This window comes from Arachis stenosperma, chromosome 10 (genome assembly GCF_014773155.1).
Source record: "Arachis stenosperma cultivar V10309 chromosome 10, arast.V10309.gnm1.PFL2, whole genome shotgun sequence".
NCBI lineage: Eukaryota > Viridiplantae > Streptophyta > Magnoliopsida > Fabales > Fabaceae > Arachis > Arachis stenosperma.
The window spans coordinates 28566493-28588437 of record NC_080386.1 but is presented as its reverse complement, the minus strand read 5'-3'; the positions used below and the strand labels follow the sequence as shown (position 1 = coordinate 28588437).

Below are 21945 nucleotides of genomic sequence, written 5' to 3'. Positions count from 1 at the left end.
ACAATTTAAACATCATAATAAAAGACACCATAAAATTTACCTTTTATATATTAGAATTAATATAAATTTAAAGTTTCTTAGCTCACATTTGGAGAGCGCGGCACATAAAGTAGAAAAGGATCTGGATGGCATCATGCACATATATTTAGGACACAATTTCATTTTATCTATTATATATTACTAATTTTATAATTAAAATATATTACATATTACTCTTTTATTATAATTAAAATTAAATTTTTTTAAATTAAATAATTTTTTTATCCTCTCTTTCTTCTTTTTTCTATCTTTCTTATTTTTTCACTCACTCTATCTCTCTTATATATCATTATAAATGACTAATTACAAATTTAACAATCAAAATATACATGATATTCTCTAATTATATTTAAATTAAATTAAAATTAAAATATTAAAATTAAAATAAAACTATATTATATATTATATATTATATTTATATATCTATTATATATATATTACTAATTTTACAACTAAAATGTGCCACATGTTATTTTTTCATTACAATTAAAATCAAATCATTCCCTCCAAAATCAAAGAATTATTCCTTCCTCCCTACTAATTTTACAACCAAAATGTGTCACATATTATTCCCTCATTACAATTGAAATCAAATATTTTTTTCTAAAATTAAAGAGTTCTCCTCTCTTTCCACTTTCTTTCTCTATCTCTATCATTCCTTCAACCACTCTGTCTCTTTTGTATATCATTATTAACGGCTAATTACGAATTTGACAATTAAAATGTGCAACATGATATTCTTTAATTGCATTAAAATTAAAATTGAAATTAAAATATACCTATGTATCATATATTATTATCTAATTAATAACCAAATGTGTTACATGACACTCTCTTATTAAAATTGATAAAATTTTTTCTCCAAAATTAATAAACTCTCTTTCTAAATTCTCTCATCTACCTCTATTTTTTTTATTTCTCTCTACCATTTTCACTCTATATATAATTTATATTTTATATTAGTGATTTGACAAATCAAAATATGTCATCTGATATTTTTTATTACAAGTAAAATAATTTTTTTTCTAAAATTAACAAACTCTCACTCTTACTCTCATTCTTTATCTTTATCTTTCTCTCTCTTTTCTCTCATTCTCTATTTTCTACTTTTCTGTTATACAGAAAACAAAATTAACAAAAATAATATAATTCAAATAAAAAATATTATTATTATTATATACATATTTTTTTAATTTTTTATTTAGTTTTAAATTTTCACCGCTTATCTTTTTAATCTATATTTTATTTCTCTTCTTTTAAATATTTATTACATATAATTTAGAGAGAATAATAATGTTATAATTAAAAGTTAGAATCAAGATTCAATTGTTTAAAAAAATTAATGTTGAGTTAATTTTATAACTATTAATATAATTTTTTTTGCTAATATCTAATTATATTACATAGAAAAAAATATTATTTTTAAATAGCAAGTATAAAAATTAATTATTTCTATTTGTACAACAGATTTAACACCTAATTAAATATAAAAATATACACATTAAATTGTTTTAAATTTTAGATAACAAATATTAAAATTAATTATTAATAAAAAAATTAGGCTTTTTATATAAAAATAATAATAAAAAATCTTAGTATTTGTTTTTTTCTCTATAGAGATTGTTTTTTTTAATCGAAAACTTTTGTTAATTTATGACTTTTTTTTCGTAAAAATAATTTGATTTTATAAATTTTTTATACCATATATAATCTATATTATCAAGACAAAATAAATTATAATTTTAAAAAATTTATATTCTCAATGTTATTACAGATAAAAATACAAGTAACATGCTAATAAGAAACTACAGTCTAGCAGACAAATAAAACCATGGAGTAATCAATATGATTTTTTTTTTCTGTCACATATTTCTAACCAGTAGTTTTATTTGCATTTTGAATCGTTGAAGACAATTTTGGCTATGTATTAAAGCTTTCTATGGATAGTTAATGTAATCATATAATACACTATTCAATTTTCAGCATGAGTCACCGGCTTTAAACTGACCATTGAAAACTTAACAGAGTTCACTCCACTATGTATTGAGAGCATTGAACTGCTCTTGTTTATTACACAAACAAAAACTATAATAAAATGTCATAATAACTGCATCATATGTTTTCTCTTATTCTTATCTTCTTAATTAAACAAATTATGTCAAAGATATTCAGTTTAAAGGAGTAAAAATAAGCTCCAATTATCTTGTAATTATTGTATAACTTCTTTTCGATTTCATATCATATTTCATTTAAATTATTTCATTTAAAGATAGTTGAAATAAGAATAAATTCAAAAAATTATATTAATAAGATAAAAAGATAACATATCTTTATGATTATAAAAAATTCTCTAATTTTTTTAATTTATTTTAAAAAAATACTAAAAGACTCGTAATTTATTATTTTTGGTCATCAGTTAACCATCAATATTTAAAATGTGAGTTAAAGTATGTTATTGGATTACTAAAATAAAGAAATTAAATCTCTGATTAAAAACAATGGCCAAAAACAATAAATTCAAATAATCCTCTAACTAATTTTGATGTGGTCAAATTAATAAAATCAAAGAGAGAAAATAAAAAAATGTATATTATATTAGAATAATACTACACATCTAAATTTTTTTGTTAACCAAGTTCAATCAAATTGATATAACATGATAAAAATCAGTTATAACTAACATTGTTTAAAATCTTATTATTTAACTTGATTAGACTTAATTTATAAAAAAAACTTAAATGTATAACATTACTCATTTATTAAAAAGATTAATTTACTTAGTATATAGATAAATTAAATGATTAATTTCTTGTTATATTGATGTTAATCTTATTAAAAACTTAATATATATATATACAGCATAGTTAATATTTTTTAATATGTTAGTTTACATTAATTTGTATATTTTTAATTATTTTATTTTCAATCGGTAACTTTTGAAGCACATTTGAACTAAATCTATAAAAATATAAATAAATTCCAATAAAAATTACTCAAATACGTTAGATATATATATATATATATATATATATACAGCATAGTTAATATTTTTTAATATGTTAGTTTACATTAATTTGTATATTTTTAATTATTTTATTTTCAATCGGTAACTTTTGAAGCACATTTGAACTAAATCTATAAAAATATAAATAAATTCCAATAAAAATTACTCAAATACGGTATAAACAAATTCTAACTACTACTTACCTCAACATATAATTGGCTAGTATATTAAAACTTCTACCTCATCAATTTCAGTCTTCGTTTCAGAAATTTTTTGCTTTTGCTTTGTGTATTCAACAAAAGATACAAAAGTCTATCACAAAATATATTACTCTAGTATAAAAAAAACACAAAGTTCATCAATGTTAAAACATAGAACAAAACAGCTAATTAAATTTTGGACAATTATACTGACATAGATCCAATTAGACTCTTATAAGAAAACATAAAGAAATATATTTCAGGACCTACTTTTTTTTTTTTACATATTTGTCAATCTTCTCCTTCACCTTTGTCCACTGTTTTTCCTACAAAGAATTAGAAAGACTTCAAATTTAGTTGCTGGTCAATCAAAATCTCAATATTCAATATTTAAGAAATGAGATAAGACATAAAAATAATAATAAAAAAAAGCAATAATGTAGTTAATAGAAGACAAACACGATAGACTATCCAATAATAAAATGTTAAGGATAAATTTTAATTATTGGTCAATCTCGTCAGATGCTCAACAAATAAAAACAGAAGAGTTCACTCAAAAGGGGAGCACCAACTTATTACATATATCAAAAGACTCAAACTATACTTTATAAAATTGTTATCTTATTAATATGTTCAACATAGCACCCATGACATTATTATATACACAAATATATCGCAAGCAATTCACCCGATAGGCTTAAACACTCTCCAAACTCTCGGCGACTAAGACACATCCAATAGTGCATAGTAAACAATTGACAAATAGAAATACACATAAATTCGTACCGAAAGTTTATCAATGATTAAGAAACTAAAATAGAAGCCAAAGGAGGGGGTGCATGCTATCAAGTCATCCAAGTCAGTATAAGAAAAATATTATTCGTATTTGTATGTATGTAAATCATGGCCAACTTCGAAGTTTTGGGGCATAGATTGTGATTTTGCAATATATATATGTTAGTACTTGACCGAGATAAACAATATTAAGCCCCTGATTAATTTGAGGCACTAAAAAATTGATATTAAAAAAAAATTCCAATAAATGTCATGAATTTTCGCCAATGTAAATTAAGATGACTCAAAAATCAAATTGCAGAGACTATGACCCAACAACAAATTAAAACTAAACAGCTAGAAACTAACTGTAGTTACTAATTACTAATAATAAGAAAAAATAAAATAACACAATGCAAGGAACATACCTTTGATCCACACAATTTTCATGTTTACAAAAATGGTTAAGTATTCAATTTTTATACCTTTAATCTACGCAATTGAAAATTATGAACATTGAGAATAACTCAAATTTTTTATACACTAAATTGTTATTAATAGATGAAATTACTAAGCTAACATCTTCTTTCAAAGGAACCATGTACAATTCCAATGAGGAAAAAATTCTTTCGACCTCTTTTTTCCGAAATCACACACATAAAAACAGTAAAACACAAAGGATCAGTCTCTATCTCAAGACATTATTCTTACCAAAGCAGTTTACATATAAATCATCTATACTTATTGAAACTTCCTCATATTGCAGTAGCCAAAGAGTTTTTTTTTGGCCAAAACTAAAAACAAAAACATGAAGATCAGACCAAGGCAACAACAAACACCAAAACTACAATAGACAAAAACAATCTCTATTTTCCATTCATTTGTTGCTCATTTGAATCACCACTATGTACCACTCCTCTAGACTCCTTTCCTTTTTACTATAGATTCGATTTTCACTCCTGCTATATACACCAAATTACTGTATAAAAACAGTGACAGCCACACTTCCCTTTTATCCCTATGAATCCTCCAACCGACCGAAGATGAAAAGCAACTAAATGATTCCCCTAGCTATACCCAGTGTAAGGAGAAATAATAAGTCAGAAAAGTGATACCTTTTAGCTATTGCACATCTTCAAGTGCGCTTTCTTCTTTATTTTCAATATTGAAAGTTCAGCCTCGTCCTTAGCCAGAGCAGATTTCTCTTCCAAAGCAGTCTATACATTATGTCAGTAGAATAAAAACAAAAATTACTTCCTTCAAAAGCAGAGGCCACCAATTTATCAAAGACAATAATTAATAGTTTGATCTTTTTTATGAAGCAGACAGCAGTTAGAAGCTAATGTCAAAACAAAAGTAACTGCATCCAAAATAATATGCACTAAAGCTATATAATATATCCTACTCAAACTTCCCCACCGAGAATTACAATACACTACTATGAAATCATTTTCTTAAAAATAATACTTTTACCCATCAATTTTATGTGATAACAAGATACTTTCATACCTTTTGGTGCCTCGTTTGAACACTACAATCACGGCTAAGCAAAGTTGTAATGTTTCTATACTAATCAAAATGAGGAAAGTTTAAAAAAATATACAACAATAATCTAAAGACATACAGGAAAGCCATAAAAATAAGATAAAATATTCAATTCATTCAAATTCTAAAAACAAAGATAGAAGGAAAGGATATATGGTATAGTTAAAACACCATGTTGAATTAACTGTTACATTTGATGGGATTCAAGTATTATTTTTAAGCCTACAGGGTCAAGCAAAAGCAATTAGAATCCTAAAAGCTGCCTTTCCCAAAACCTGTTTCTCCTCTGTTCTTAGTAAAAAAGCCAAATGAAAATATCGGGTTGAGAAAGGATGATTTTTTTTGAAGCAGCAGTGTTATTATGAACGCATACTGATTCTTCTTCACACAAACAAAAGCATACTGCATCAGTGCATACGAAAGAACCTATCTCCTTAGCACTTTGAGTACTTATTATTAAAAGTTCATATATATACACACATACTAAATCAATGCTTTTCCATCATAAACATAAAACAGATAAATACCGTTAGAATAAGTTAGTTTTGGTGTTTACTAAAAACTTAAATATAATAATAAAAGAAGTAAGGAAATTCCTAACATTATAAATCCTCTCTGCTCAAGGATTTTTCAGCCCTTTTCAAAACTTACTACTTTCTGACCTTAGCTTAGTTGTCAAAGCAGCAACATTCTTATTCTCCTCTAAGAACATCATAACAATCCTTGCCAAGCCTCAGGAGATGCTTTTGGTGCTGGAATACTCCCTCCCCCACTTACACTCCTTGTCAAAATTAATTATCTAATCAAAAAAGAGAAGCAGATTAAACAAAAATACATAATTTTTAAAAAATAATTCAACTTTGGGGATCTATTGAAAGGAAATAAATTTTTACTCCTCTCTAGATGTTTTGCCCATATACCTTCAAAAGTGTTAGATATTTTTCATTCTTATAAAATCTCCAATAGATATAGCAAATTATGCAGTTATGAAATTTTTTGACATCAATCATAAGCTTCATAGTTCATAATAAGGAGAAATCAAGGGCATTTCGATTTGATCAAGTAATGACAACAAAAGTGATTAAAAGTAAGAAATGCCTAAAACACATAAAAAGCATGCTTAAGACAATATCATAAAATTCTATTAGCAAATCATAAAATTCTATTACCATTTTATATTTTCCAAAAGCCAAACAATAGAATTCAAGGAAAACATATTAAGCTAAGAAAATGAAATAAGAAAAAACTAGCACAACTCATGAACTGCATTCCTCAGTGATACCTACTAAACCCAATGCTGTGTATGAGTAGATCATATTTAATTCAGATTCCAACATGCTAGCATATGTAAGATGAATCTGATCAAAGTCTTAAAGCTGAACAGCCTTAGCAATTTTTTTATGGTTTTTCTCGTCCAACCTTTTCTTTCTTTCTTTATGCCAGTGTACATTCCATAAGGAGAAAAGGGAAATTAGATCCATTTACCAAAGGTAAGAAACCAAAAAGAATACTCAATATATATCATAGTATATATCATCACATAATATATATGAAAGCATAGGAAATAGTAAGACAAAGAAATGCGATACCATTTAGCTGTTGCACAATATCTTTAAGTTTGCTTTCTTATTTTTTCAATTTTGAAAATTCAGCCTCGTCCTTAGTCAGAGCTAATTTTGCTTTTTCAAATTCTTCCTTCAAAAGCTTTCACTGTCTTGATATGTAGCAGTCTTCTTTATCATTTTATCCGAAGCAGCTTTCCCAGTCTTCCAACAGGTATTTGAGCATGTTACTTTGCCATCAGTTCCATCACAGCAGACTATACATTACAACAATGGAGTAAAAACAAAAATTACTTCCTTTAGGACTGAGGCCACTGATGTATAGAAGACGATGATTAATAGTTTTAACTTTATTATGAAGCAAACAACCCTTATAAGCTAATGTTCGCAACAAAAGTTTGCTGTGATTAATATAAATATTTTTTAATTGCGAAGATGAAACTATGACTGATGAGCAACAAAGCACTGAAACCAATAGTTAGTCATTATATTTAATGGCAAATATCAACAGAGATAATGGTTCAAAGTTGACCCATAATGTCTCAGTTTAACCCCCCAAAAATAAAAAAAAGTGAGACAATGATAATGAAAAAAAAATGATCACGTTAACTCTTATAATGGCTCCATTAAAACTCCAGTGAATTTGTTCCAATAGTTTTCCTAGATCAGGATTGTCTTGTTCCAGTAGTTTTTCAACAATTACAGCACCCTCAGCTCCAGCATTTGATGCAATTGAGTGGACAGATGCCTGGATAATTTCTCAAAACAATTAATGATAAAGTGATCAAATAAAAGAACATACTTCTCCTTATCAACCATCTCCAAATCATAACAACTGATTATAGTGTTCTAATAACACTCTACTTAGGGTTCATTGTCAGTTCATGATTAAAAGCTTCTTCATACAACTTCACATAAATATTAGCACGAAAAAGAAAAAAAGGAAAGTAACTACTATGAGTAAATTTATCAAAACTAAAAAATGCGAAAAGTGTTTAACTTGTTAATAAAAGAGATTTATACCAAAGAAAGTGCAATTAAGTATCCAGCAAAGATTAAAGATAACACAACTACACAGCTTAGGAATTTAAGATAACACAACTACACAACTTAGGATTTTAAGACAACACTACATAATACTAACTATTGAACCAAATTAGAGACTATTGAACCAAATTAGAGACGATAAAAAGAACTGAGAGGCAAATAAGAGAGATCCTGATCTCAGGCTTCAACCCCACAAAAGACGTTCATACCACACATTCATTCTTCTCCCCTTTTGTTCCTTTTTGCTAGAGAGACCAAAAATTGCACAAAAATTCATTACACACTTATAATCTAATTTACAATTGGAAAAGTTGCAAACTTTTTGCAGCACAAACAAAAATTCCACGAAACCAAAAAGGAAAAGATAGGAAGGGAATACGAAGGATTTTAAGTACCACATTCCTGGTTGAACCGCAACCACTCTCGTCAACCTCAGGGTCCAAATCCCCTACGTACAACAACTGTAGTAATGATCACATTCGCAGCACCTGCTGCCCGGCTGCGAAGGAGTGGTTGCAACGCGGTTCTGCAGTGGACACGGTTCGTCGGCACCCCCTTCTCCTTCTCCCTCCGTGTGTTTTCTTCTCTGCTTTGCTATGTTTTTCTCTCTCTCACCCTTAACCCTTCTTCGTCGCCGAAGGAAGTCTTTATTCTGCCACGCCACCTACTCCTCCATACCAAGAATTGCATTTCTGTCTCTTATTCATCTAACAAATCTCGAGTATGCTTCTCAACCATGCACATAATAATATCATAATATTTTTATTGGCATAAACTTACTTAAATTAAAAAACCTTAAGCAATAAAGAAAGAATGAACAACCAAACAGAATATTTCCAGAGTATAATACCACCTGAATCCATTTATCCTTCTAAAAGGTTCATACTTTAAAAGAACAAGTTAATTGAAAACTATACTTGGCTTATACATTAATCTCGGTTAATAAATTAACCCCAAAAAATATCCTAACCCTAAACCTTGAATTTGTTCCCCACCAAGACCACTTATTTCTCCTTTTCTTTTTTGTTTCTTTCACTTGTACTCAAAATTCGGCACCGGTGGGGCATCAAAACTCTCCAGAATCTTCGTTTGGCTTCCGCCGCCACCAGACGACGGCTCCTCCTTCTTCCCTCCATCGAAGAATCGACCAAACCAAGAAGTTTTAGCCTCCGATTCCGAGACCATCGGCGGAGAAGGCTGAGAACCGAGCTGACCCGGAAATCCGACACCTGAAGGGTAATTGGTCGGCATAGGCTCCTCCTCCGTTAGAGGCGGCATCTGCGATAGTGTGGTGAACTTGGCGAGCATGATCCCAGCTCCTTCAAAAAGCGCCAGCAAAATACCACCGAACATAGCGGAGCGCATGGCGGCGGCGGGTCCCTGACGCATGGCGAGAAATCCTCCGGCGGCGAATCCAGACATGATTGAGTTATATGGATCCTCCTTCTGACGTACATAGACCAAGGTGCAGTCGAAGGCGGAGAAGAGTCCACCCCAAACCGCAAAGCTTCCGCCCAGTCTCGGCGCGTTGAGACGCACTGCCTGTGACGCGCCGACGAGGCGTGAACCCTTGGGAGAGTTGAAGAAACCCTTGATGAAGTGAAAGCCAGAGCCTCCGACGGCTCCCATGCCAAAAGCGCCGCCTATGTCGTCGAAGATGCGATCAGGGCAGGGCTCACGTGATGCCTCCGGGGTTCCCATGGCAATCGATTCGATTCAGTTTCTCTCTCTCAAGAGAAGAAAGAAGGAAGAAGAAGATAAATAGAACAATATAGGGTTTTCTGATTTCGGACTGAAGGCGTGAAACATAAAAACCTTGCCAAAGCGTCCAAAATTCAATTTTTTTTTTTTTTTTCAAAAGATAGACGAATTCACAGTGAATACAGAGAGAGATTATGCCATATAATAACTCGTGGGCCAAATATAATTAGACTCCAAATATCTTTTTTTTTTTGAAAATATAAATAAATTATAAATATATTTATCTTTTGTCCAATAGTTAAAAACATTGATTTTTTTTACACAAATATCTAATAATATTATAAATTTTTAAATAATACATTCATAAATATAAATATTTTTAATAATATTTAAATAAAAAATAGTATTTTTATTTTAATATAAATATAAAAATAATACGATTTATATTTTTATACAAATATTTGTCATAAATATAACTAATTTATTTATAATTATATTTTTAAATTTAAAATAAAATGTGTAATATAGAAGACAACATCATATAACAATTATTTTTTTTATAAGGTTAGTAAAATATTAGATTGTTGATAAATTTTTGTTAATCTTTTGATATAAGATTTAATGCAAAATTGACATACTATTAATACAGTTATATGTTCTTATTTTTTTTAAGTCTTTTTTTTATAATTCAAAAATATTATAAATTTTTAAACCGTTTCATTTGCATTTCATGGTTGATAATGATATTAATCCGTAACGGAAGCAGTTCTTGTTAAAAGAGAAAATATATATATATATATATATATTTTACTGAGAATTCTCTACATTCTGACGTAGAGATTCCCACTTTTCTTTGTTTTTTGTTTGTGTGTGAGTAGAAACAAGAAGGAGTCATGAAGGTGTATGCTGCAGATACAATTCGTGCTTGGAACGAGTTTATGTTACAACAAATAAGTCTTCTTACTCAACAATTGAGTAGCATGCAGAGTCAAGTTGCTAAGGTTCATAGTGTTCCTCCAGATGGTCCTTGTGATATGAGTGGTAACTTCACTCAAAGTGAAACTCACAACTATGGTTAGTGGACACCTAAGAAGGTTAATTACATGGGAAATTTCTCTAAAAACCCTTATGATACCCTTTATTCTTAGACTTTTAATCAAGGGTGGAGGAATCACTCAAGCTTTAGGTGGAGAGAACAAACACAGGGTCAACAACCAAATTATGCCAGCAGCTCTCAGGGAGGTCTTAATCAAAATCCAGCCAACAACTTTCCTCTTCAGCCTCCACAACCTTAGAGTACCCCTGACCTGGCATCCATGGTTGCAAAATTCTCTAAAAGCCAACAAAATTTTATGCAGGAATTCAAAGCCTCAGTGAAGAACCTGGAGATACAATTGAACCAGACGAACCAGCAGATATCTGAGCAAATGAAAGAGAAATGTCAAGCAATTCAATTGAGGAATGGCAAAATATTAGTCACTCAACATCAGAACAACGAAGAACCATGTGAGAAAAAGGCACTAGAGAGCGAAATAGCAGCAGCAAGGGACACCACCAAGGAGTAGAACGCCCAGGAAGGGGCAGGGTGGAAGTAGAATGCCCATGAGGGAGCAGAGTGGATGTTGAATTCCCAGAGAGGGGGCAATACACATCAATTCAAAAGACGTTCCCCCCAGGAACCCTGACAACCCTTTTCCAATCATTCTAGACATTCATCCTGTATAACCCAAGGCCCTAAAGTACAAAGCCAAATTGTCATACCCTCAGCGACTTCAGAGACCCCTCACTCTTCTCAGTGACACAGTGCCTACCCCAAGAGAAGAGTTCAAGGCTATAGTTGCTGAAGGATCAAAGCAAGCAGAAGCACCAGAAGAGGCTGAGAGCATTAAAGTACACCCTCAAAAGTCACAAGAGGAGATCGAGGGTGAGTAATTCGTTTAGCTCTTGTATAATATTCCTTTTTTGTGGTGTTGGAGGATGTGCCTCCCTAAAAGGCCCTCATAAAAAGCCTACTCTCTAAGAAAAAGGTCTTGAAGAAAGATTAGATTAGGGTCTTGATCAAGGAGGGCGAGTATAATGAGGTGTATGTTGCTGAGGAATTGAAGAAAAAAAAAAGCTCAAGAAGAGATTAGAAGGACATTGCTACAAACCTCATTGGTGGCACAGGAGCCTAAAGTACCACACCCTCAGAATCCCCAAAAGGAGACTAAAGATGAGCACCACTCACAGTTCTTGGAAGTCTCTAAGAAGCTGTAAATCAATATTCCTTTTGCTGAAGTTTCGGGACAAAGACCTCTCTCTGTTGCACTTATGAAGGGCTTACTCTCTAAAAAGAAGGCCTTAAAGGGAGATAAAACAGAGGTCCTGACTAAGGAGTGCAGTGCACTAATTCAGTATATGCTGGCAAGGAAGATGTCAAACCAGGGGAGTTTTTAGATTCCATGTACTATTGGAAAGATCACTTTTGACAAAGCCTTGTGTGATCTTGGCTCAAGTATAAATTTGATGCCTTTGTTTGTAATAAAGAAGCTGGAAATCCAAGAAACACATGCAACAAGGATAACCCTGTAAATGGCTGATAAGTCTCTGTGGAAAGCATATGGGCTAGTGGAGAACGTGCTAGTCAAGGTTGGAGAGCTATTCCTCCCGGCAGACACTGTAATACTTGACAGGGGAGAGGACGCAGATGACTCCATCATTCTAGAAAGACCATTCCTAGCCACTGGAAGAGCCTGGATAGATGTTGAGAGAGGCAAAGTGGCGTTGAGGTTACATGAGGACTACATGGTTTTCAAAGTTTATAAACCTCTGCCACCCCTTGACAAAGGAGGTACTTGCATACATAATTCAGTGTTTAAGCCTCCTCCCTTGGTTGGAACCAATTCAATTCCCCTTAACACCAAACTAGGTTTGGTGTTAGGTGTGCACTATCCACCAAGGAAGAAGGTCCCAAGAGTAAGATGCCTAGGGGATAGAGAAACAAAATGATCCCTACTAAAGGCTTCTCACCAGGGATGAGGGTGGTATTTACTACAAGCCCAATCCTATCTCATAGTGTAAACAGGATCCTATCTCCTGAGCATATTGAATTGATCCATTAGAGAACAGGAAAGAAGCTCCCAGGAAGGGGTGAGGACTTAAGCCTCTATGACTATCTTCCTCTTTGAAGGAGTTGACCATCAAGCTAGTGACGGTAAAGAGGTGCTTGTTGGGAGGCAACTGATGCGTGAGCATCTTATCTATCTTTTCCTAGTGAATTTGCATCTAAATTGTTGAGTTTAATTAAGAATTAATTATATTTTAGCCACTATGGATGCTATTTTGAGTTTTGTGCAATTTTATTTATTTTAGGTAGCATTCGGAGGGATTTGATGAAGTTTCTGCAGAGAAAAGGAAGAAACCAAAGAGATGACCAGCGAAGACTGACGTAGACACATGACTCACGCGACCGCGCGGAATGGAGAAAATGCAATGACGCGATCGCGTGCCTGATGCGAACGCGTGGACGACGCGGACGCGTCACATGCGATCTGCAAAAATACAAATGACGCTGGTTACGAATTTTGGGCTGTTTTGACCCATTTTTCAGCCCAGAAAACACAGATTAGAAGCTGCAGAATGGACAAATCAAGTGGTCCCCAACCATCAACTGAAGATCTGTTAATTAATTCGAATTTAAATTCAAATCTTATCTTTTAGGAAAAGATATTATTTTTAATTTTTGATTTTAAATCAATTAGGATTAGTTATAAAAAGGGAGACTTCTCTTCTATTAGGAACATTACATTACATTAGGGGGATTCCATTAGGGAATTCTATACAAATTTACATTCTACATTCTATGAGCAACTAAACCTCCACTGTTAAGGTTAGGAGCTCTGTCTATTTGTATGGATTGATTTTATTACTTTTTCTATTTTAATTTATGTTTTGGATTTATATTTAAGAATTGTTTTCGTTCTTTATGTTATGAATTTGGATGGAACGAAAGTATGATCCTCTTTCTATTTGAGTTCTTGTATAACTTGGAAAAGCTCTATACTTGAACAATAGCTTGAAAACATATTCTCCTAAATTTTAATTATTTGGATTTAATGGGATACGTGACATATAATCCCCTTATTTTTGGGTAATTAGAGTTTTTGTGGCATGAAAACTGAAAATTGATTTTTACCCTCTAATTGGAATTAATTGACCAAGGAATTGGCAGTTGATGAACTTTAGAGGAGACTAGAAAGGTCTAAGGAATTAGGGTCTAGTCACATATAGTTTGCCATAAATTAAATCCTACATAATTAAAATAGTTAGTAAGAAAAGTTAATCCGGAAAAATAGATAACTCTGAAGCCTTAACTGTTTATCCATATTTTATTCCCAATTTATTTAATTGTCTATACTTTTGATATTTTTGAATTCAAACTTAAATCTTTTGAACATCTCAAAACCAATTTCTGCCTGCCTAACTAATCCAATCAATCAATCATTGTTGCTTGATCCATCAATCCTCGTGAGATCGACCCTTACTCACGTAAGGTATTACTTGGTACGACCCGGTGCACTTGCCGGTTAGTAAGTGTGGGTTATAAATTCCACACCAGCAACTCAACCATAAGTATCCTTTAGTTTAATTCTGTTTTGATTTCAGTTTTCTTTAGTTTGAGTTTCTTTTAGTAAATTTTTATTTGTCATTGATTTTCATAGTTTTCCTAGATTTTCTAATATTTGTGATCATACACAGTGCTTAGAACAGGGATAAAAGAACTCAGAATAGAGAGCAGAACACCCTGGAGCAAGAAGGCTCTGGCGCTAAATGCCAGGCTGGGCGTTTAACACCAGGAAGGAGGCAAACAGTCCTGGCGTTTAACGCCAAAAAGGGACCAAGTTTTTTTTGCTTGGAGACAAGCAAACTTTTTAAGTTTGGTGTTGCAGAGCGAGCTCTCGATTTATATTATCATCAATGGTAACAAAGGGAGGTGAATCATCTTCACAGAAGAGCACAGCCTGAGTAGCCACTAGCATTGAGGTGGTTGAGTTTTATTCTCCCTTTCTTTCTATTTTTCAGTATTCCATTCTATTTTTTATTTTCCTTTCTAGGCATGCATGACCACTCTTAGGATTTTTTTGCTTTAGTAGTTTATTGATGTCTCGTGTATTACCCACTAAGCTTAAAAGAAAAATATTTTAAAAAGGAAGTAGTAAAATGAATGAGATTTGAGTTATATATTGAGTTGTTCTAGTTACCTAGATGTGGTGGCACTATCTCTACTTCTGAATGTATGAATTAACTGTGCATATTTGATATTAGAGTTGAGTATATTGGTTCTTGAGGAACAAAAACTTAGAGAAGTATTATGGATTATCTGAAATAAGAAAAAGATTGATTCTTAAAGCAAAAGAAACAGCAAAAAATATTTGGAAAGAAAAGAAAAATCCAAAGAAGAGGTCCAAGGCTTTGAGCATCAATGGTTAGGAGGGTCAAAACTGATCTAAAGCTCAAAATAGTGGTTTTCCCTAGCCATATGCTTGTGGTGTGAAAGTGTCAAGTAACCCTTGAGATTGAACACTTAAAGTCGTGACCCATTACTATTGCAGAGTGTGCCTAAGGCTCTGAGCACTACTATTTGGGAGAAAAGAAAAAGAAAAATTCAAACCCAAAAGGTTCTTCTAATTAAGTGCTTGTGGTATTTATGTATCAAGTTAATCTTGAAACAAAACACTTAGAGTCACGGCTAGGCTCAAAGGTGCAAAGCAACAAGAAAAAGAAAAAGCTATGTTCAAGAATCAATTATAGTTTAAAGAAGAGAATCTATAATATCCTCTGAGTTCTAGTTCTGAAGCAGGTCAATATTTCTAAACTTCAAAGGATAGTGAGATGCCAAACTTATTCAAAATTGGAGTGTCATTAGCCCAATTCAGTAACTAGATCTGAGCTTAAAAGAACACTCGAGTCTCAGACATTTTCTCTTCTTGGTCCTATATTATTTTGGTTGCTTGAGGATAAGCAACAGTTTAAGTTTGGTGTTGTGATGCGTGAGAATCTTATACCCTTTTTTTCCTTTATTTCTAGTTATTTTTTATTATATTTTATTAAGTTTTATTATATTTTAGTGAAAAAATCCTCTTTGGATGCTAATTTGAGTTGTTTTGGTATTTTTATGATTTCAGGTGAAATTTAGGCGAATTTGGCAGAATTTTGTGCAAAAACGAAGAAAGGTGATAGAGCAAAACCTGTCGGTTAAGAATTTCTTCTCGGTTAGAGGAAATAACTTCGTTGCAAGTATAGTTCCAAACCGACAAGTAATGCTCAATCAAAGTTTAATTTTTGGTTGTCACAAGTCCAACTCAATAAAGATAACCGAGAGTATTAGTCCCGGGTTGTTCTCCCTAGGAATTGTAATCGAATGGCTAATTATTGGTTATGAGGTCAAAAAGGGATAAAGGCAACAAAAGTAAAGCAAACAACTAAAGAAATCAAGTAATAAAGAGAGACATTCATGGCAATGATTGAGAATATAGGCTTTCTATCAGGCACGGACCCATGCATAGTAGTGAGGGGGCACTTGCCCCCACTCTCATTTCATATATATATATATATATATATATAATATGCCCCCATTTTAAATTTTAAATGACCCCATTACAAATAAACAAAGTCCAATTGTTAAAATCTCTAAATCTATTTTATCTTTCTATCATTTTAACTATCAGTTACCCTAATCAAATTTAGTCTTCTTCTATTCTCAAATCCCAGCCGTCACTCATATATTCTTTTAAACCCTCTTTTTAATTTTATAATTTCAACCTTCTTTTCTAATCCTTATCTAGTGGACATTTTCTCTTCATCAGAAGATAAATTTTAAATTCTCTATTTTGTTTTATATAGCTCTCTATGACTTTATTTATTTTTCAATTTCATTATTTCTCTTTTTGATATTTTCAATTGCAAATTTTAACTCAAACAATTATAATTTAGGTATTAATCTATTTTTTTATTCTCTTCATGAATTTATATATTTTATTTTATTCTCAATTTAGTGATCCTTATTATTTATTTGTTTATCTTTCGTTCTATTCTATTATATGTAATTATGTTGCATATAAATTTTTAAAGTGAATTGATCAATTTACTAATTTAAAATATATATTTTTTATTTTTAGAAATAATAATGAAAAAATATTTCAAAAGAACCACTAGAATTTGAAGTCACTCTATTAGTCTCTTCTAATAAAAAGAAATTCTTAGAATTGAAGCGAAAAAAGTTAGCGGTTAATGTAATTTTCAGTTTTTTTTGTATTCAAATAATTAATGTGCATTTTTATATTTTTAAATTTAAATTAATATATCTTTTGATAGTAATGTGCATTATTTTTGCCCCCTCAACATAAATTTTTTGGGTCCGTCACTGCTTTCTATCCTAGTCATTAATTATCATACAATGATTAACAAGAGCTAATCATATTAAGTCATCTTCAACATAGGAAGAAGGTATAATATTATCTTCATATTAAGAGAAAGTCAAATAGGACTAGTTAATCTCAATCCAAAAGTCCTAATCAACTTACTAATTGAAATAGCAAGAGATTAGAGTCAATGGAAATAATATTAACAAACAACTCTAGATCACTAATTTAAATTGGGTATTGATGACTCAAGATTGCCTAATTTCTCTTTCCAAGCCAAGAATGCTCAAAAAGATACTCTAACATCCAACCAAGCATTTTGTCAAACACTTGCAAGGCATAAAAGAAAAGCATCATAAATTGCATGAAATAATAAATTCTACTATTACCCAATGTAAAAAAATAACAATAACAACTCAATTAAACATCAAAGAAACATAAAACATAAATTGCATTAAAAGAAAATCCAAATTCAACAAGAGTTCATCAACATAAAAAGAGGCATAAAGGGGAAATTAACAATATAAACTAAGAGAACAAAGACGTAGAAACAAGAAATTGTAAAGAAAATAAGATGAAAACAAGAATTAAAACCTAAATCTAAGAAGAAATTAAACTAAGAACCCTAATTTCTAGAGAGAAGAGGGAGCTTCTCTCTCTAGAACTAACCTAAGGCATGCTTCCTACACTAACTAATTGCTCCCCCCTTGACCAATCTTGAATTCGGCATCAAATAGTCTCATAAATGAGTTGGATTTGAAACTGGGAAGCTCAGAAATTGCCCCCAGCGTATTCACTTTAATGAGGTCACGTGACCAGCGTCACGCATGTGCGTGAACGACATGTGCGCGTTGCTAGCAAATTCCTCACTCACGCGTACGCGTGGGTGACGCATGTGCGGGGCCATTAATGTCCTTCTCACGCGTACACGTGGATGACGCGTGCACGTGGCCCTGAATTCTCCAAATGCTCATTTCTTCATGAATTCTCCACCTTGCATGCTTTTCTCTTCACTTCTTCCATCTAATACTTGCCTTGTAAACTTGAAATCACTCAACAAACATATCAAAGCATCGAATGAAATTAAAGTGAATTAAAATTGACAAATTAAAGGCCTAAAAAGTATGTTTTCACTCTTAAGCACAACTTTATGGGGAATTACAAAATCATGTTATTTCATTGAATAAATGTGAGATAAGTTGATAAAACTCCCTCAATTCAACACAAGATAAACCATTAAATTGGAGTTTATCAAACCGATAGTAGATGCTATCAACCCTGACATCCTTGCATTCCAACAAACATAACTTGAGCTATATAGGTCCAATTGACGCTGGCTTAACGGCGTTAGAAAGGCAACTTCCATATCTTTCTAATGATATATAATAGTCTACACTTCTCTTCTGGAATCACTGCCAAATCTGGTGCTAAATGCCAAGCTTGGCATTTAGCACCCAAAAGGGACAAACTAGCTCCAGAAACTTCCCCCTGCCGGCGCTGAACGCCGACCCGGCGTTTCACGCCAGTAGTGGACCTCAGCATACACAAATTTTGACCCCCTTTAGGGCATTTAACGCACATTATTGGCGTTAAACATCAGCAACAGCCCAAAATCACTCCTCTTTGGGTCTCTCAAGTAGATTTAGCACTTCTTAGCCTATTTTATTTTCTGTTTGTAATTTTTATTTACAAACAATGTCTTTTTAGGGTTAGCATTTATTATTAGGTTAGTATTTAAGGAATAAGATGCACCCTTTCTAGGTGGTCAAGCCTCATTAGGCAGCAATTATGTTTTCTCTGTAAGTTATGAGCAACTAAACCTCCTGGTTAAGGTTAGGAGCTCTGTTTATTTCTATGGATTAGAACTATTATTCTTCTATTTTAATTAATGTTTTGACTCAACTCTAAGGATTATTTTCATTCTTAATTTTATGAATCTGGGTGGAACGAGAGTATGACCCTTATTCTACTTGTGTTCTTGTGATTCTCGAGAGAGTTATCTCGCTTGAACTATAACTTGAAAACAATTCCTCCTAAATTACTAATTGCACGAACTAATTGGAAAATGTGACATAATATCCTGTTAGCTTTGGGTAATTAGGGTTTTTGTGGCGTTAAACTAGTTTTCTGAACTTAACCCTCTAATCGGAATTGAGTGACCATGAGAGTGACGTTTGATGAGGATTAGAGGAGATTAAATCCCTAAGAGATTAGGATTCAATCACTTATGGTTTTCCATAGAATGAATCATTCATTTTTAAAATAGTCGATAAGATGTTTTAATCCGAAAAAAGTAATCATCTCCGAAACCTTAACTGATTTTTCATCATTGTTTTTACACCAAACCTTTACTTGTTTTTATTTACATGCTTGTTTATCATCTTATGCATTTACAATAACACCAACTTTTTTTACTGTTTGCCCGACTAAGTCTGTAACACCCTACTATATAGAGCTTTACGCTTAAGCCGTAGAACAGAGGTAGTGTGATGTTATGGACCTCTAAAATAAAATACATACGTATAATAGCGGAAAAATATAATATACTAGGAGCCTTGAAAAATGGGTAAAGCAAAATTGCAAAATAAAAAGCGCAATGCTCAGGAAACGAAATTACTTGCGTGCTAAGAAACCTAAAGATCATAGATATGAATAAGCGAAAGAGTAAATAGATAGCCAAGAATATAGCATAACTAGCCCCTGACTAGGGGTGGCAAACGGGCCTAAATCCGCCGGGTCGGCCCGCGTAACCCGCCAAAAAGGCGGGTTGAGTTGGAAAATCGGGACCGCTAAATAGCAAAAGTCCGCCTAACCCGCACCGCTTAAACCGCGGGCTTTGGCGGGGCGGGGCGGGCTTTCCCGCCGGGCTAAGGTTTTTATTAGTGAGGGGATATTTTTGCAATTTTTTTGCCAATACCTAACTTCCCCCAACCTAACTTACAAGAGTATGAAGATAAAAATTGAGTGTTTTAAATTAGGTTTATGTTATTTTGGAGACAATATTTATAATTATGTTTTGGATTATATTTATTTTGCTTTGGAGAGAATATTTATACTTATATTTTGAATGAAAATTTGGTTTATAATTATATTTATTAGATATTTATAATTACAAAGACTTTAATGTTTGTGAATATAAAAAATATAATTTTTTATGCCATTAGAAATTATAAATTTATTAATATGGTTGTGAAATTATATATATTACTTAGTAGTTAATAGTAAAAAAAAAAAGAGGAGCTTTGGCAGGCTTAGCCCGCCAGCCCGCCAGCCCGCAGTTAGGCGGGGCGGGCTAGGATTCTAGGACCGCCTCACTAGGCGGGGTGGGGCGGGCCAGCCCGCTAAAGGACGGGCTTCTGGCGGGGTGGGGCGGGGCGGGGCGAGCTTCCCCGCTTGCCACCCCTACCCCTGACTCAGCCTGCAAAGCGAAGGCTGGCCGGAGAATATTTACATACATATACAAGTATCCCAAAATACCCAAAATACAAAAATAAAGCCTTAACTCTCCTTAAACCTCTAAGAGGGACAAAATAAACAAGTTTCTTGGAGAGAAATCTAAGCACATATGTACATAAACTGATAATCAAAAGAACCCAGGGACCACTCCGCTTCAGGAATCCAGACGCCTAGCGAGGAGCCTCTTGACCTGCATCTGAAAACAACAACATAGTATAGGGTGAGAACCGGAGGTTCTCAGAATGTTAAAGGTGCCACGCATATAATATATAAGGTCCTGGGAATGCCAGACACAATCCTAGAATGCCAACACTCAGTTATAAAACTTAAACTCTAAACAGAAGCCATAAAAAGGGTAGGGGTTCTAAGGAATTCTAAACTTATTTACTTAAACCAAACATTATCACCAAACCGGTCCACCTTTCCTTCGCTCCTCCATCATGAATAATTTAGCAGAGACAGAAAACCAAACAATTTCACGCACAAGTAGAAAACAGGTAGTGCAGGTAGCAAATATAACAATTAGCATAATATATATTCAGTTAGGCAATCCCAAGTAATGTATAGAAGACAAAACAAACAAAATGCACATGATGTATGCCTGTCTTATGGCTGATGAGGCTCATCTGTCAATTATCAAGCCAACCCGACAAGTCCAAAAATCCTTGGACTGTCGGTTATCATTTCATTCATATATTCATACATTCATATATAACTTACTCAATGGGGGATATCCATTCCCGGGAATTTATACGTGCTTGATAAACCCCATTTTTAGGGTTTATCTTGTATTGAATTTAGGGTATTTTGATAACCTTTTCTCGCATTTAACCTATGAATTGGCATGGTTTTGTAATCTCTCCCGTATTTGTGTTTAAGTGTAAAAATATGCTTTTTAAGCCTTATTTTGATGAATTCTAGTTCCTCTTTGATTCCATAAGATGCCTTAATGTGTTTGCTAGTAATCTCAGGATGAAATAGGTTAGGCATGGATCAAAGGAGCAAGGAAGGAAGCATGCAAGTGGAGAGAAGCACAAAAACCAAAGAAATTGATCTCGGCCATGCACGCGCACGCGCACAAGGCGCTCGCGCGCACATTGCAGAATCGGCCAGGGACGCGCACGCGTACCGTGCGCGCACGCGTCGATGACAGCACATGACCTCATTAATGCAACACGTGCCTGGCGATTTGAGGGGGTTTCTGAACCCATTTTTGG

General features: G+C 32.7%; 1 protein-coding gene and 1 long non-coding RNA gene across 2 annotated transcripts; both read right to left on the bottom strand.

Annotated features, from left to right (window-relative positions):
* Positions 1 to 3355: 3355 nt before the first annotated feature.
* On the bottom strand, positions 3356 to 7946 carry LOC130958198 (uncharacterized). The gene is made up of 4 exons (XR_009077342.1): positions 7152 to 7946; positions 6225 to 6361; positions 5133 to 5234; positions 3356 to 3569 (listed from the first exon to the last, which is right to left on the bottom strand). It is a non-coding gene; the product is annotated as an uncharacterized LOC130958198 (long non-coding RNA).
* Positions 7947 to 8987: 1041 nt separating this feature from the next.
* Positions 8988 to 10044, bottom strand: LOC130958197 (mitochondrial import inner membrane translocase subunit TIM17-2-like). The gene has a single exon (XM_057885170.1). It carries the CDS (start codon positions 9870 to 9872, stop codon positions 9204 to 9206), a length of 669 nt encoding a protein of 222 aa, XP_057741153.1. The 5' UTR covers positions 9873 to 10044; the 3' UTR covers positions 8988 to 9203.
* Between the last annotated feature and the right edge of the window lie 11901 nt (positions 10045 to 21945).